This window comes from Camelus bactrianus, chromosome 10 (genome assembly GCF_048773025.1).
Source record: "Camelus bactrianus isolate YW-2024 breed Bactrian camel chromosome 10, ASM4877302v1, whole genome shotgun sequence".
NCBI classification, from domain to species: Eukaryota; Metazoa; Chordata; class Mammalia; order Artiodactyla; family Camelidae; genus Camelus; species Camelus bactrianus.
The window spans coordinates 44,987,361-45,003,820 of NC_133548.1; the positions used below are offsets into that span (position 1 = coordinate 44,987,361).

At 36.4% G+C, this 16,460-nt stretch overlaps 2 protein-coding genes across 2 annotated transcripts; one reads left to right on the forward strand and one right to left on the reverse strand.

The window, feature by feature from the left end:
- Positions 1-846: 846 nt before the first annotated feature.
- Positions 847-2,184, reverse strand: LOC105076838 (olfactory receptor 52N2). Its single transcript, XM_010965069.2, has one exon. The coding sequence runs from the start codon at positions 1,855-1,857 to the stop codon at positions 847-849; it is 1,011 nt and encodes a 336-aa protein (XP_010963371.1). The 5' UTR covers positions 1,858-2,184.
- Positions 2,185-8,696: 6,512 nt separating this feature from the next.
- Positions 8,697-9,632, forward strand: OR52N1 (olfactory receptor family 52 subfamily N member 1). Its single transcript, XM_010965070.1, has one exon. The coding sequence runs from the start codon at positions 8,697-8,699 to the stop codon at positions 9,630-9,632; it is 936 nt and encodes a 311-aa protein (XP_010963372.1).
- Positions 9,633-16,460: the final 6,828 nt, after the last annotated feature.

The window sequence follows — 16,460 nt, forward strand, 5'->3', positions numbered from 1 at the left end:
ATTACAGGAGACAAAGGCAATCAATGTTTGGGAATGACTTAGTCATTATGTAAACTTTCTTTGAGTGATCAACTTCACTTTAGAGTCAAATTCTAGAAGAAGATTTTCAACTGTGGTGACTGAGCTTAAGAAAAAAATTTTTTTTTTCTATGAATCCAGCCAAAGCCAAATGTTCATAGATCTTGCTAGTGAATCTCTTCTATTTTCTATTAGTTTACGATTATTTCAAATACTTGCTCCATGTCTTGTCCTTAGGAAATTGTTCTAAGTTTTTATGGCTCTATTCCCTTGCTTATCTTCCCATTTTTCATTTAGATCATATTGATACAAACATATGAATATTATTCTCCTTAATAGTGGAAATTCAATACTACTTGGATAGATGTGATATAGTTTACATAACTGCACCAAGTTGTACAAAATCATGCGGTGAAAGGAACAGTGGGGGCAAATGAAGTCACTAAAACATACGAAGGACCTCATGAAACAGAGCCTGAGATTTCTTTTTCTATGAATTTCTCCCAAGAAGAGGTGAATCTCCAACAAAGGATCAGGAAATCTTTTTTTTTTTAAAATAGTGTGCACCCCATGTGAGATTTGTTCAACGTACAAAACACACTAGAACTTTAAGCAACACAGTTATTTAAAACAGCTTTGAAATTACTGTGGAACTCCTTTTAAGAAAAGAATCCTCAAATTCAGGAGGCATGTTTCTTATTTATTTAATGAATTTCTGTCATTGATGAGTCCTACAAAATAGTCAGCTAATATTATAGCAGATATTTAATGAATATTGCTTTCTGCAATGAAACCAGTTGGTTTAAAATTTACACTCAAGAGTCTCACCTAAAACATTCCTTGGTTTTCCTTGCTTTTAAATATTAATGCATTAATCTGTTTCATAGCAAAGACATCTTTTTCTTTAAAAAATAACTTGATGACTCCTTCCCAGATCTGCTTAGTCTTGACTCCATAAACAATTGGATTCAGGGTAGGAGGTAACATCAAATAGAGGTTAGCAATAATGATATGGACATGGTCGGGAATGTTTTTTTCCCTAAAACGGTGAGTAAAAATGGTGAATAAGGCTGGAACATACGTGATAACAATAGCACATATGTGAGAAGTACAGGTGCTGAAGGCTTTGTGACGAGCATCTGCAGATGACAGGCTCACCACTGCCCGCAGGATCATAGTATAAGACACAGAAATACAGAAGATATCAAAGCCTCCAATCAGGAGGGCTGCCAAGAGACCATAGATAGCATTGACCTTGAAATTGCCACAGGACACTTTGGCCACAGACATGTGGTCACAGTAGGTGTGGGGAATGAGGTTGCCTCGACAGTAGGGCAGACGCTTGGTAAGGAACGTGAATGGGATGATGAGTATCGCACCCCATAGGAAAGTGGCAAGACCAGCTTTGGCAATGACAGGGCTGGTGAGGATGGTGGCATAGCGTAAGGGGTAGCAGATGGCCACGTAGCGGTCCAGGACCATGAGCATGAGCACCCCTGACTCCATCCCAGTCAACATGTGGACAAAAAACATCTGAGCCAGGCAGGCATTGAAGTCAATCTCCTTGAGGCTGAACCAGAATATGCACAGCATATTGGGTACAGTGGTGGTGCCCAGGGTGACATCAGTGAAGGAGAGCAGGGCCAGAAAGTAGTACATGGGCCGGTGCAGGGCCTCCTCCTGGCTGATGAGGTAGATGAGCCCACAGTTCCCCACAATAACAATGATGTACGTGAAGCAGAATGGCAGGGAGATCCAGATGTGTGCAGCTTCCAGCCCAGGAACACCATTCAAGATAAAGAATTCTGGGTTCAGGCTGGAGATATTGGCCCCGGACATGATGGCTGACAAGAAGAGGGCATTTTACATTCTTTGTCAGCAATTGCTTTCTGCAGAGGAGAGAAAGAGGTGGGGTTAGAGACCAAATAAAAGAGACTGGTTTGGACAATGATACCCACAAAAGTTACAACCATTCATCTTTTTAGGATAACGAGGATAGTTTTTTGTTCTTTTGTTTTTTCCCCTCAGCTTTAGCAAAAGAATCTTTGATCTACATTATCTAAAAAGAATTAAACAGGGCAGTTTTACTTTACTCCATGTCCCATGGCATACTTTCTAAGTAACTATCCTTACTTTCTACACCTTTTCCAGCACACCTTTTGCACTCTACCACATTTGGATAAAAAGCTGTAAACTGGGCTATAATGGTTTTCTTCCTTCAATAAGCCGTGTCTTCTCTCTTTACTCAGATTCTTCACATGCTAGTTGTACCTGAGTCTTGCCATTAAAATCACGTTGATATATTTAGAGGATTGCTGTAATTTGATGAGTTCTTTTCAGCAGGACTTTTGTCCTGCCTTGAAGATTATGAAGAAAGGTAGTAATCCATGTAAAATTTTCCAATAATGTTCCATATATATTGCTTAAGATTATACATTGTAGTTACTTAATAAAAGATATGTAAATAAGTAAGTGTTTGAATTAGAAAGGATTCAATATGGCTGGCATTCAAACTGTTTGATGTCAATATCACACTTTTCCACACTTTGAAATTTCAAAGGGAGTTCTTGAGAAGAAAAAAAAAAGTACTTACATTTCTAAATCTTTAGCAAGTTTTATAGAATTTTAGTAAAAATTTTAATTCATTCTGATACAAGCATCTTTTCTTTCTTAACTTCTCTACTTTCTACTTAAAAAAATAGTTCCCTATTTATTTCAATAGAAATGTACACTCCGGACGCCCTTGCAGTTCTAAGGATTACTGATTGTCCACTGCATCAATTTAAACAATATTTCTTTTTGTTTTAACTAGACAAGTATAATCAGTACAAAAGAAAACCATATCTTTGGATTGCTATTTCTTGTAGGGCAGTAGAAAGGATTCAATAATATTTGAAGAAATTTATAGGCTCAGAGATATTTGAGTCAAGTTGAAGTTTCCAAATGGTTAAATTTGAAAAAACTAAAATGGTGCTTAAGCTCTGGCATAAACCTGAGCCTTCAGGCAGCAAAGTCAGTGTTAAACACCCCCACCATTTAGCAGAACAATAGATATGAGCAGTGTGAGGGCATGAATTACATGGCTGCAAAGCCACAAGATGTAGATTCCTGTCACCTAAATATCCTAGAAATCACTGTTGTGTCTACTCTTACTGGTCAGAGTACGTAGAAGCCACCATGGACAAAAGAAATACAAATGAATACAAGTTTCAGAGACACATGGTCTCTGATCCCAAAGCTGACTGCATCTCGCGTAAACAATCTCTTCCTATGAAAGAGTTCTCCCAAATCTCCCCAGAAATGTCATCACGTGGAGAAACTATCATCTCACAGTCCTAGACCATGGAAGTTTAAAATAAAAATCCCCAGTGTCCACCATCTTTTATATGTACACTGTGATGAAATGAATGAAGTAGAAAATGAGACTAAGTCTAGAGGAAGCCACCCAGAAAGAAAAAGAGCCATTAACTTTTAAGACGTGAAAGGGAAAGAGAAATCCATTGCCTCTTGCTAATTCGATCTTTTATTATTTGTGCCCATATTCTAGGCCATCGTTTCCTCAGCTAGCAATGTCCCTGCTTTTTTCAAAATGGCTATTTTTGAAAATTGTCTGAACTCACCTCAGCGTTAGGCACAAGCAAATCCCTGTTCATGGCTGAGAATCTTCAGGAGTTCTTCAACATCTGGGCTGGCATCTTCTTACATAGGTTTTGTGGTTTCCCTGGAGAATCTTCAGCAAGATGCCCCAGGCTGATTGACTCTCCACAATTAGATCTCTCAGAGAAATCTGTTTAAAAGGGAATAAACTTTGGGTCTGGTGGTAATAGATCGGCATTTAGAAGCTTTTAAGTAGAAAAAGAAACAACAAAGACAAAAACACATTAAGTTTAATGCTTTTCCCAAGTGAGAAATATGACCACCAAGCTTGGTGGAGATGAACATCATTTAAAATTTATTACAAAATAAATACATTTTTAATATAGAAAATCTAAAACTATAGTATAATAAAAACTTGGAAAAATCACCAGTAACTGCAATGAAGCTCTCTAAAAAGTTTTCTCTATTGGTCCTATCATTTTATAATTATTATGTATAATATTCTGTTTTTATATAAACTTCAGACTATATTAAGTTTTGCACACTGTTTTCCCTACTTAACACTATTTTATGTACATTTTCTCGTGTTCTATATGCCCTGAAATTGAAATTTTCAAGAGTTAAACTTTCTTTCCACCCAATAGCTGCAACAAAATTAATCAAGCATTTCGTTGTCCTTGAATATTTAAATTGTTTCTAATTTTTACTATCAAAGACAATTCTGCTATGGATATCCTAATCAACTCTACTCGTACTACGAATTTTTCCTCTCTTAAGATAATTAGAAATAGAATTGAAGTTTGCGGGATCAAAAGGCATGAACAACTCAATTATGTTGATAAATGTTGGAAAAAATCATCTCCATAAAACTTGTACTGACTTTCCCTGCCACACACATTTAGTGGACTGTCCCCCTATGAGTACTAGTTAGTGTATGTTTACTCTCTTTTCCCCAGCTGAACTGGTGAGAATACTATCTCTTTGGTATGTTAGCCTGACTTAAAACTAACTTCACTGTAGTGATTTTGAACATTTTAAAAGTGCTTTTAGTTAGTTGTTTTTCTCATACTGTGATTATTCATTCACCTCTTAATCCATCTCTGTGGAAGTGTTAGCTTTAGCTTGACTGTTTGTAGGCATTTTCAGTACTAAAATACAAACACATTTTCTGTCAAAGTGTGCAGTCTTTTTCAAAGGTAGTCTTGTCACTGAACTGAACTGGGATCTTCTTGCCGATGTGCAGCAAAGCCAATCTACTGACACTTCACCACAAGGTGAAGAAGAGTACAGCATTTACTGCAGGTCCAAGGAATGTGGGGAGCTCATGCTCAAAGACCTGAACTTCCCAATGACCCATCGACCACTTTCCAAATGATGGACTGTATTTTAACAATACTGATTCTCCTACCTCCTCATCTAATTTCCCTTCTTCCAAGAAGCCCTACCAGATGTGTCCACTGGATTATAGTCGATTAAATTAAATTATGTGAGATAATAAATGCTGTTGAGGCTGTGGAGAAAAGTGAACCCTGGTGCACCGGTATTGGTAGGAATGTAAATTGATATAGCCAGTATGGAAGATGATATAGATGTTTCTCAAAAAATTAAAAATATAATATCGTATGATCTAGCAATCTTAAGTTTGGGTACATATCAAAAGAAGATGAAATCACCTCTTGAAGAGATGTATTTGCTACCATGTTTATTGCAGCATTTTTCACAATAGGCCATGACATGGAAACAACTAAAGATGTCCATAGATGGATTAATAGATAAAGAATATATATATATATATATATATATATATACAATGAAATATTATTCATCTTTATAAAAGAAGGAAATCTTACAATTTGTGACAACACTGATGGCCCTTGAGGTCATTATGCTAATGAAATAAGTCAAAGAGAAAAAAACAAATACTGTGTGATTTCACTTATATGTGGCATCAAAAACATCAAACTCATAGAAATGGGGAGTAGAGTGGTGTTTTCCAGGGTCAGAATGGTGGGGAAAATTGCGAGATGTTGGTTAAATGGTACAAACTTATAATTATAAGATGAATAAATTCTTGGGCCTCTAATGTACAGCATGGTGACTATAGTTAATGCTGCATTGTGTACTCAAAGGTTGCTATGAGAGTAGAGCTATAAAGTCCTCACTGTAGAAACAACAAAATGGTAATTATGTGGAGTGAAAGATGCATTAACTAACTTATTGTGATACCCATTTTGCAGTATATACATCAAACCATCCCACTGAACACATTAAACTTACATAGTGTTATATGTCAATTAGATCTTAAGAGAGCTGGAAAAAAGCATCTGTAAAAATCTAGAGCCAATATCTTACACAGTAGTGAGTTATTTGATGCTAACCCAGGATTATTTTCTCAGCAGTGAATTACACTTTCCTGAACATCTCAAACCATCATTTCAGGGTGTACCTCCTGTTAAACATTGGGCAGGAGGGATATTCTAGCCAAGACAATGAGAATAAAAAAAAAAGGCAAAGGAAGAAGCAAAAAATTCTTCATTTACAATGAGATGGCATATATTTAGATAATCCAAAACAATCTATACAAAAATTACTTAATAAGTAAATTTATTATGAACACTAAATACAAGGTCACATATAAAAGTTAATTGTTTGCATACCAACATTATTTAATTTTTCTTCAAAAAATTTTTTTCAGTTTCAATTTTGTGCATGACATTGCACTAAGTTTTGAAAAAGGTAGAAGACAGGTCTGTCTCCCCAAGGGATTTAATTCTGAAAGTTCAAAAGTTTTGAGAGCTACGTAGTCTTTATTTTATCTATAAAAAATCACACTGTCAGGAGTCCTAGACTGTGATTTGGGATAAAATAATTCCTAAAGCAATTCCCAATTGCTGAGCCAGGTTCCTTAGGACCCAGATATACCAGATGCCCAAGTCTTCTTTTTTTCACAATATCAATGCACGTACATGGAAAATCACTTTTCCTCTGAGACTATGGTAGAAAGAGATAGTTAACAACTGAGTATTCCCAGCTCTCCAGTTTTAGAAAATATCATACACACACGCACCACACACAGAATAGAAATGTTCCCCCCTGCACCTGCCTCCTTGTGGTCTCAATATTGGACTTACATTTCTCCTGCTGGGCCGAGGCCATCGCATAGATGTGAATATGACTTAATACGTGGGTACGCCTTTAGTTTCTTGAAGAACTCCGGTAACTTTCAGGGTAAGCAGATTTCTAAATTAGGGGTGCATTTTTTTTTATTATAAAAGGAGTCGGTTCTGATTATGATAGCTGAGAGGGGAAGAGAAAGGAGACTTGTCAAATAGGGTTATTCTCTTAACTTTTGAAAAGGCACAATGTACCCTATTATAAGGCTGCTTTTACGTACTGGCTTGTATACCCCATTTTCACTTTGGAGAAAACATCCATGTTTCAACTCTTGAAACCTGATCCTCGTGGGGAGTATTCTGAAGAGAGATAATACATCCCCCTGGCTGTGAAAGCTAGAAATAGCATTTCTGAGAGAGAACAGTTTACACCATGGTGGGAGAAGAGAAAAGAGCAGTGAAAGCCTTATTCTGTATTTTTCCTGTTCCTCATCAACTTTTCCTTTCAGGAAATTACCTCTATTTCATATCATAGTTATGATATTTGAATTGTTTCTCAACTCAAAGGGGCCCTAGATTTCATCTACGCAGACTTCATGTTTTAAAAACTAAGGATGCAAAATTTAAAAAAAAGACACATATGAAGAAAGGAGAACCGGTTTTTCACAGCCTTAAATTTTCAGTGGAAACACCTTTGAGGTGACAGATGGGTTACCTCTCATGTGTTCAGGAAGTGCTATAAATTTCATTATTGATATTTTTATATTCAGAGAGATTATTTTTTTAATCCAACAACTCCCTCTACTGGATTGTCCCCCACATCACACTACATATACATTTTCCCCCCTAAATCAGCACATTCCAGCCCAGTGTAGCCTACTTCCTCAGACCTGTGCATCCAATTTGCGTACATCCTATGGTCAAAACTTTTTTCTTATTTCCTCACAATATACTATCACACTAAATATTCTCCTCCTTACTACTTGTAAGTATTTTGTCAGTCCTTGTTCTCCCACAGCTTCTTTCTCTATGGACTTTAAAAATGTATTGAGCATCTCCTTTATGCTACAAGAACTTAGCTTTGGAGATAACATAGCTTGAGAGATATTTGATTCTATGCTTCTCTGAAGTTGTGATCTGGATAGAAAATAAAGTACTGTGTCCTAAAGGAAATATCAATCATTTTCGTTTGAAATGATGAGTATCCTCTTCTCATTGGATTAAACTCTAGAGTCCATTATAAGAAACTTTAATCTTAGAAAAATATCAATTTCTGATAAGTTGTTCTATTTCCGGTGATTCTTCACCATCTGTTTACTTTGGTAGTGATTGAGGGAACCAAAGGTGGCCTTCTGATGAGATTAGGAAGGGGATTTTTATTATTTTTTACCTTTAGGATCATCCTGTGATTTTGCTTAAAGAAAGCTTTTGGCATAAGTGGCTGATTTATAGTTTTCTATATTTAAGTTTCTTGCAAAAAAAAATGGAGGATTTGGGCTAAAACCAGGTTGAAATCATTGTCAGTATGTCCACTAGATAAAGCATAGAACCATTGAGGATTGCTAACATTTCAGAATGGAATAGGCATCTCTGATTATGATGGTGACCACCTAGAATACAGCAAATATTTAATCAATCCTTGATCATCCAATTGGTCAGTTGCTGATCAACTTCAGTCTTAAGAATGGACTATATGATTTTAAAGAAGACATCCAGATCCAGCAAGTCTACTAGACTCAGTCAGTTCATCTTGTCAATGTCTAATGCTCACAGCATGGACCCAGATAGAGGGTAACGTCACATATTGCACATAAAAGACCACATACGGTGATTGATCTAAAAGAAAGACAAATGATCAGTTATGGGAAAGAAAAGCCTACTTGTCAGTTACTCTCTGAACTTACTTTTTTTCTGCCTGTAGAAACCTTTTTTCTATAACTGCTGGATCATGAACTTCCAACAGTTGCTATGTCATTTCTGAATGGCACTAGCCTAACTCCGGCCACGTTCATCCTCAATGGCATCCCTGGGCTGGAAGAAGTGCATATGTGGATCTCCTTCCCTCTGTGCACTATGTACAGCATTGCCATCACAGGGAACTTTGGCCTTATGTACCTCATCTACTCTGAAGAGGCCTTGCACAGACCAATGTACATCTTCCTAGCCCTTCTTTCCTTCACAGATGTGCTCATGTGCACCAGCACTCTCCCCAGCACCCTCTGCATTTTGTGGTTCAACCTCAAGGAGATTGATTTTAAGGCCTGCCTGGCCCAGATGTTCTTTGTGCACGCTTTCACAGGGATGGAGTCTGGGGTGCTCATGCTCATGGCCATCTGCTGCCCTCTGCGCTATGCTGCTCTCCTCACCAATTCAGTCATTGCCAAGGCCGGGCTCCTCACGTTTCTTAGAGGTGTAGTGCTTGTTATCCCTTTCACTTTCCTTACCAGGCGCCTGCCATACTGCAGGGGCAATGTCATACAGCACACCTACTGTGACCACATGTCTGTCGCCAAGATATCTTGTGGCAATGTTAAGGTCAACGCTGTTTATGGTCTAATGGTTGCCCTCCTGATTGGGGGTTTTGACATCTTGTGCATCACAGTCTCTTACACCATGATTCTTCGAGCGGTTGTGAGTCTGTCATCAGTGGATGCTCGGCAGAAGGCCTTCAGCACCTGCACTGCCCACATCTGTGCCATCGTCATCACCTATGTTCCAGCCTCCTTCACCTTCTTTACACACTCCATTCCTCCACACATACACATTATTATGGCTAATCTCTATCTACTTATGCCTCCCACCATGAATCCTATTGTGTATGGGGTAAAAACCAAGCAGATACAAGAAAGTGTCACTAGGTTCTTGCTTAAGGGAAAGGACAGTTCTTCTCAAACATTTACATAGAGTCTTCTGAGAAGTTATTCTCTTAGCCAGCCTGAGATCATCAAATCAACAGGGGTCCCTCCAAATGAAAGTAGATATCTGGCCATAGGAAACATTTGCTTGTGGCCTTAATTTTTCTACCTCTTTTGAAAGGATATCACTATATGCATGTAGGTAGAGACCCTGTCTTCTGAAATTCCAAAGAGATTCTCTAAAGCCTCTTTACTCGTAGGGGACTGCAAAGTTCAATGCATTTAATCTTTATAGACAGATCTCTCTCAAAGAAGAAGAAGAACAATCCACAAAATTTTGAGGCACAGTGGTCAGAACTCTAGGACCGGAATTGAACTTTGAAGATTTTTAAATCTTTCACAAAATGATGAGCTGTGTTCATCATTGTCTGTGCTAATTATTTATCTCAGCATTCTCCTGCCAAAACTATTTGGCATTCATTCTTATTTCACAAGTTCTTGACTGCTGTTTTCTTTCCCAAGTTTGCCAACTGTGTATCCAGCAATGTACATATGTGCTCACCAGAAAACTTGTCAAGGTGTAAGGTGCAGCATACTCATAAGACCCAGAAGCTATGTCCATCAACATGAAGCCGAATAAACAAATACCTGTGGTCAATTCAAATATGTCAGATGAAAGATACCAAGTAATACATATTGTATGATTTTATTTTTATGAAGCTCACAAGCAGACATAATTAATTCATGGTGTTAGAAATCTTTAAGAATGAGAGTTCAGGTAATGATTAGACAGGATATGAGGGATGCTTCTGAGGTGCTGCCAATGATTTAGTTCTTGACCCGAATGACAATTACGAGGTATATCTACTTGGTGACGTTTCATGAACCTGTAAATTTATGATGTATGCTCTTTTTTTGCGTGCATATTATAATTCAATAAAATATTTATTTAAAATAACATGTCTTGGCTTAGTAAACAATCTTATGGTTACGGGGGAAAGGGGAGGGGAGGGGATAAACTTGGGAGTTTGAGATTTACAAATATTAGCTACTATATATAAAAATAGTTTAAAAAAGTTTCTTTTGTATAGCATGGGTAACTGTGATCAATATCTTGTAATAGCCTTTAATGGAAAAAACTTGGAAATGAATATATATATATAGTGTATATGCAAGACTGGGATGTTGTGCTGTACTCCAGAGATTGACACATTGTAATTGACTGTAATTCAATTAAAAAAAAATAGTGTATAATAATATGTCTTGGGCACACTCTCTGACCTCCCTAAACTGTGAAACATTTTCTTCCTTGCCTCCTATGCAATCTGTCTTTGGCTTACAAAATACGTATGCTTTCTTTTCTTTCAGAAGTATGCTGAGTTTAGTGCAAATAATATGTGCTTTTATAAAAATTATAATCAAACAACATAGACAAGATAATCATAAGAGAAAATTCAAAACCTTCGTCTTGAAAATCTCTTCCATCTCATTCTTTTGCAGAGGTAGATTTTAAAATATTGTATGTGTGCATGGATGCTACTGTTGTTCTTTGTTTGGTGGTCACTTCTTTTATTCCAAACTATGTATGAACTTTAGTTTGATTACCAGCTACTCTGTTATAGACAATGAAAATTTTAACTCAATTCCAATATGTCATCTGTGTGTGACTTATATGTGTGTGTCTGTGTGTATGTGTATACATTTATGCATATATACACAAGTGTTATACATGTATACACATGTGTACACACATATATGTAAATCACACACAAATATACATATATATATGTATGTGTATTCTTCTTTCCAGTCTACTTCCAACCTCAATGTTAGTTATGTCTTTAGTTATCTGTTCTTAAGATCATTACCATTTGCTATGATTCTGACAGTCTTCCCAGATGTGTGTATTATTTGATTATAATAGTTGAAAACTAATAAGCAGTATTTGAATTACTGTAATTATATGAATATTCACATGAATATTGGGTATAAATGTATATAATAAAATCATATACCTGTTGGCCATTTGTATATCTTCTCTAGGGAACTATATATTCATAGCTCTTTTTTAAAAACTGGGTTATTAACGTTTTTTGTAATTGAGTTGTTGTAAGAGTTCCTTGTATATTTTGGATATTAATCTTTTATTAGACGTATAATTTCGAAACATTTTCCCCCATTCCATAGATCGCCTTTCACTCTGTTGATTGCATTCTCATAAAAGAAACGCCATCTCATATTATTTCTTCCAAGAATTTGTTGAAGTCTTTTTCATTCATTGCTAATCACTTCCCTTACTACTTTTATTAACTATATTTTGCTATCTGTCTCCATGCAGTTTGGTACTTTTTAATGCTAGGAGAAACACAGCACTCTCCTCTATTTTAACTCGTAACTGCGTATTTATTTTCATTTTCTTGACAAGGATAACCTTTTATAAATAATTTTAAAAAGTGATTTGAATAAACTTATTTGAATTAGTGTATAGTGTATAGTATAATAATAAACTGATAATTTATTCATCCTTTTTAAAAATTTTATTTTTATGCGATATAATTGACATATAACATGGTATGAGTTTAAGGTGTACAACATGTGTTATTTGATACATTTGCATATTGCTGTATGATTACCACCATAGCTAATGCCCCTATTATGCCATGCAGTTATCATTTCCTTTTTGTGGTGAGAACAATTAAGATCTAGTCTCTTAGCAACTTTGAAGTTTATCGTATAATGTTGTCGTCTTTAGTCACTATGCTGCTTATTATAACCTCCAGGATTTATTTATCGAATGATTCCAAATTTGTACCCTTAAACAACATTTACCCAATTTCCCACCCCCAGCCTCTTTGTAACCACCATTCTACTCTCTGTTTTTATGAATTGGCTTTTTCAGATGCTACATATAAATGATATCATACAGTATTTGTCTTTCTTTATCTGACTTATCTCACATATCATGAATTGTTCAAGATTCATCCATGTTATCACAAATGGTGGGATTTTTTCTTTCTTATGGCTGAATAATATTTCATTGCATATATAAATTGGAGCAATCAGTGAGAAATACCTTGTGACCCTGATTTCTTAAAATTATGTATGCATGGAAATAAAGAGACACAAAATCCTAATAGCATGTATTTCTTACTGTTGAAAATGTGTTCTTTAAAAATGTTTTTATTGCTGTATTTTTCTCTTTTTTAATTAGTGAATATAATATTTTAGAATTCATAATGAAAGAACAACTAAATACATCACACAATCACACACACAGATATTTTGCTTTATTTGTAATTGCCCTAGATAAGAGTTTCCAACTTGTAATCCTAATGGTGGGATATCTGTACCATGGGAATCACTTTCTGGACTTCTCTTATTTGGAGACCTGTTATGGTTGGGGGTTTTAATTTTTCCCAAGTATCTAAAGCTTTGTATCATGCTTTCCCTTAGGGATCCATGGTCTCTGGGAGCTCTTAAGCCCTGTTTCACACTGAAGCTTGGGATTCCTGAGGATATGAAATTATGTCTGCTTCCTGGGGGGAAGCCTTCTAGACTAAATGCTTGAGATGTAAGGACTATAAGGTGGTACCAGGGCGCTACCCTCGTGTACATTCTCTCTCTCTGGGATGAGCACCTTTCATATTCCTTCTTGTCTGGAGATACGTGTGGGTAAGGAAATGACTTCTAGGCATTTGATTCTGGGCTTATTTTATGACAAAACCTAGCCTTGTGCCAGTCTGCCTGTGTCATTACAAGGATCAAGAGCATTGCCGTACAGAGGATGTTGCTTGGTGAATTCTTAGCCTGGGAAAATTTAGGAAGAACATGATTATATCATCTTCAAAGTGGAGATAGTACTAGTAAGGGATGTGTGCTCTTTTGTGGGCAAGAAAGAAGCTAGATATTCCCAGAATCTCCTTTAGAGTATAAGAGAGTTCTTCTCTTTCTATTATTCATTTTTATAACTATGTGACATTATGAAAGACACAGAGAATTAGACAATAATAACTCTAAGATGCCTTAAATCAGGAAAAGATGAATAGGTACTTTCTTTTCCCTTGAAGTCACTAGCCCACCCTTTCCCACTGCCTTTTCTTTCTTCAGTTCAGTTATACAATGTGCAGTCAGCCAATCTAATTCCAATTTACTTCTTTTTTTTAATCCAGATACTATCTTCATTCGTGGGATAAAACAGGTAGCAGATTTGGCTTATGTACCAAAATAGCTCACAAGTCGGTAGAGGGATGTGATAAATACACAAATAGTTCTGGTATAGGTCTCCAGGTTATTATCATCATTATGAAAAAGTGGGGAAAACATGAGGGTAGCAGAGTGGGAGAAAGGTAACTTTCAAGTAGAGAAACTGATTTGGATTAAGAAAGAAGGGGATATGTTTCATTAGTATCTAGTGTAGAGCGCACAAAATTCTTTATTTTTTGGCAAGCTATTGAACATGTTGCATTTTGGTTAGATAAAATAAGTATGATAATATTAAACTGGAATACTCATTATAGGGATTTAATTAAGTTCATAAATTAATTAAATAATAAATAAGTAAATATTTAAATAGTTAAACAAGCAAAGAGTACTGCTACTGTTTTTTTTCTGGAGACATGTGGGTAAATATTTAAGTTGTATGCAAGTTGGCTGTTTATACACAAGGTAAACCTAGAAGAACCAAAGTGGAGGCGCAGAAAAGCCTTATGCTAAATGCCAAAGGGTACGTTGTCTGGCACTTGGTGGATGCTTCGTGGAATTTAAAAAAAAATTAACAAATGAAACTGTTTAATTTAGAGTCCATACACTTGAAATATTCAGTCTTAGTGATAGCACCATGTGAAACTAAAATTGAATTTAACATTTCAGGAAAAAAATTTTAGAACAACAATAATAAAAGATGAAACAAGTCTCAGAGAATCTAGAGCTCTCTTTTCTGAATCCAGCTTTTTTTCTGATAGTCCTCTCCAGAGGACCATGGACAGGATTCTTCAGATGCCTAATAGGATCTGATTCCTGTGTCCCAGAGCCTAAATTCCTCTTTAAAAATGCTGACCTAGGCCATTTTTAGAGAAGCACAACATGAAAGTGAAAAGAAAGTGAAAAAGCAAGCTTTGTTGGCCTTCCTGGGTCCTAAGCAGTTACCTGATTCATCCTGATTTTTCTGAGGGCTGTGATCAAGTGATATTCTAAAGAAGCCTATTTTCTCTTTAAGAGCCAGAGTCAACAATGGGCACAGCACAAGCTTTACATCAAATGGCTGCCCAACATGGGATGAGGAAACAGCAGAAGCTGCAGTGATATCCTGCAGGTTTAGACACCTGGATCAGGTAATAGAACCTACTGTTTTGAAGGAGGGAAGAGAAATTGTGACTGATATGAGGTGGTAAGGTGAAGCACATCTCCATGTGGTATGTGTTTTGTAGTACAGTGTATTGTTTTGTCTCTTTCATTGAAAAAGGCTCAATGCAAGACTGAAAAAAGACCTGGAGGTGGACTTCTCTTCCTGTGCCTTTGTCGTTGTACTCCCAACACTTCTCTATATTCTGTCTCCTTTTTACTTCTCCAGAACCACAGGCAAAAATCAAGAAGTAAGAGAGGTTCAGGGTAAGTCTGAATGGTACTTGTAACCAGATTACCTTCCCCTTTGAAATAGAAAGTATCAGTCACCCCACACAATCCTCTTATTCTTTACTTGGAAGATGGCTGGAGTACTGGGCAAGGAGAAGTCATAAGAAGTGGGAGATTTAGATGTCCCAGATTATAAAGATTCCTCAGAGAAAACAAGCAAGCAAAGAAACACAAAAACAAACAAGTGAGAAATCACTGACCAATTGCTTGTTCACCTTTATCAAGGATTTGGTTCTGTGAAGCAGATGTAAAGTCTAAGCTAGACAGACCTAGATTTTATTCTGAATTGGTCACTAATAGCTTTGGGCAAGCAAATTTAAACATCCTGTACTTGGGCCAAGGAATTAGTGACAGTAGCTTATCCTGGACTCTGAAATGCACCCTCCTCTTTAAAGGAAGTGACATTTTATCTCTCAGTGGCAAAGGTGTTTTCAAATAAGAGAAATAAATTGAGCAAAACAACATAGGCTTGAAGTTATATGTAGTATTTTGGGATTTGCAAGTAGTCAGCAAAGTTTAAGCATGAAATGCTAGGATACAATGACCATGTAATTCATCATCCAGACCAGGACACTTTTGGGTGCTTAGGGAATGGAAAGAAATGACATGGGAAAGAGAAACTAAAAACTAAATTTTACTTTATTTAATGCCATGCCAAGAAATCTGAGCTCTACACTCAAATTGATGAGAAGACATTAAAGTAATAGATTAAAATGCCTTCAAAATTATGCCAAAGGACAAATTCAATTTGAAAAATACAAGAGGCAAAACAAAGGAATAGTGCATGTAGGTGGGTGGTCTTTAAAATACAGTGAGTAGTAATAGAAAGGAAGGGCTGATATTAAAAATATTTCTGGATTGAAAATTTATTCCTTTCCTTGTCTGAGAGGTTGGAGCACAGGTAATACACATGATGAGGTGACCTGGACAGAGTAAGAACTCAGGTGCCCTGAGAAAATATACCCAAGATGAGGTAGAGGTGCACCTGAGAAGGTCACAGAGACATTGGTAGATCATATGGTAGGTGATGACACCATTATCTGAAAGACAGAGCTCAGAAATGGAGCTTATTTTGACATGGGATAGAGGTTGAAGTACTGATTTAGTCTTGGACATGATGGATTTAAACTGTCTGTGGACATTTAAGATGGCAATATCCAGTATGCATTTAGAAGGGAGACTCAACAATTGTGACATAGCTTTCTTATAAAATTAATTATCTGAAAATTATCTTCATGTTGGCTAT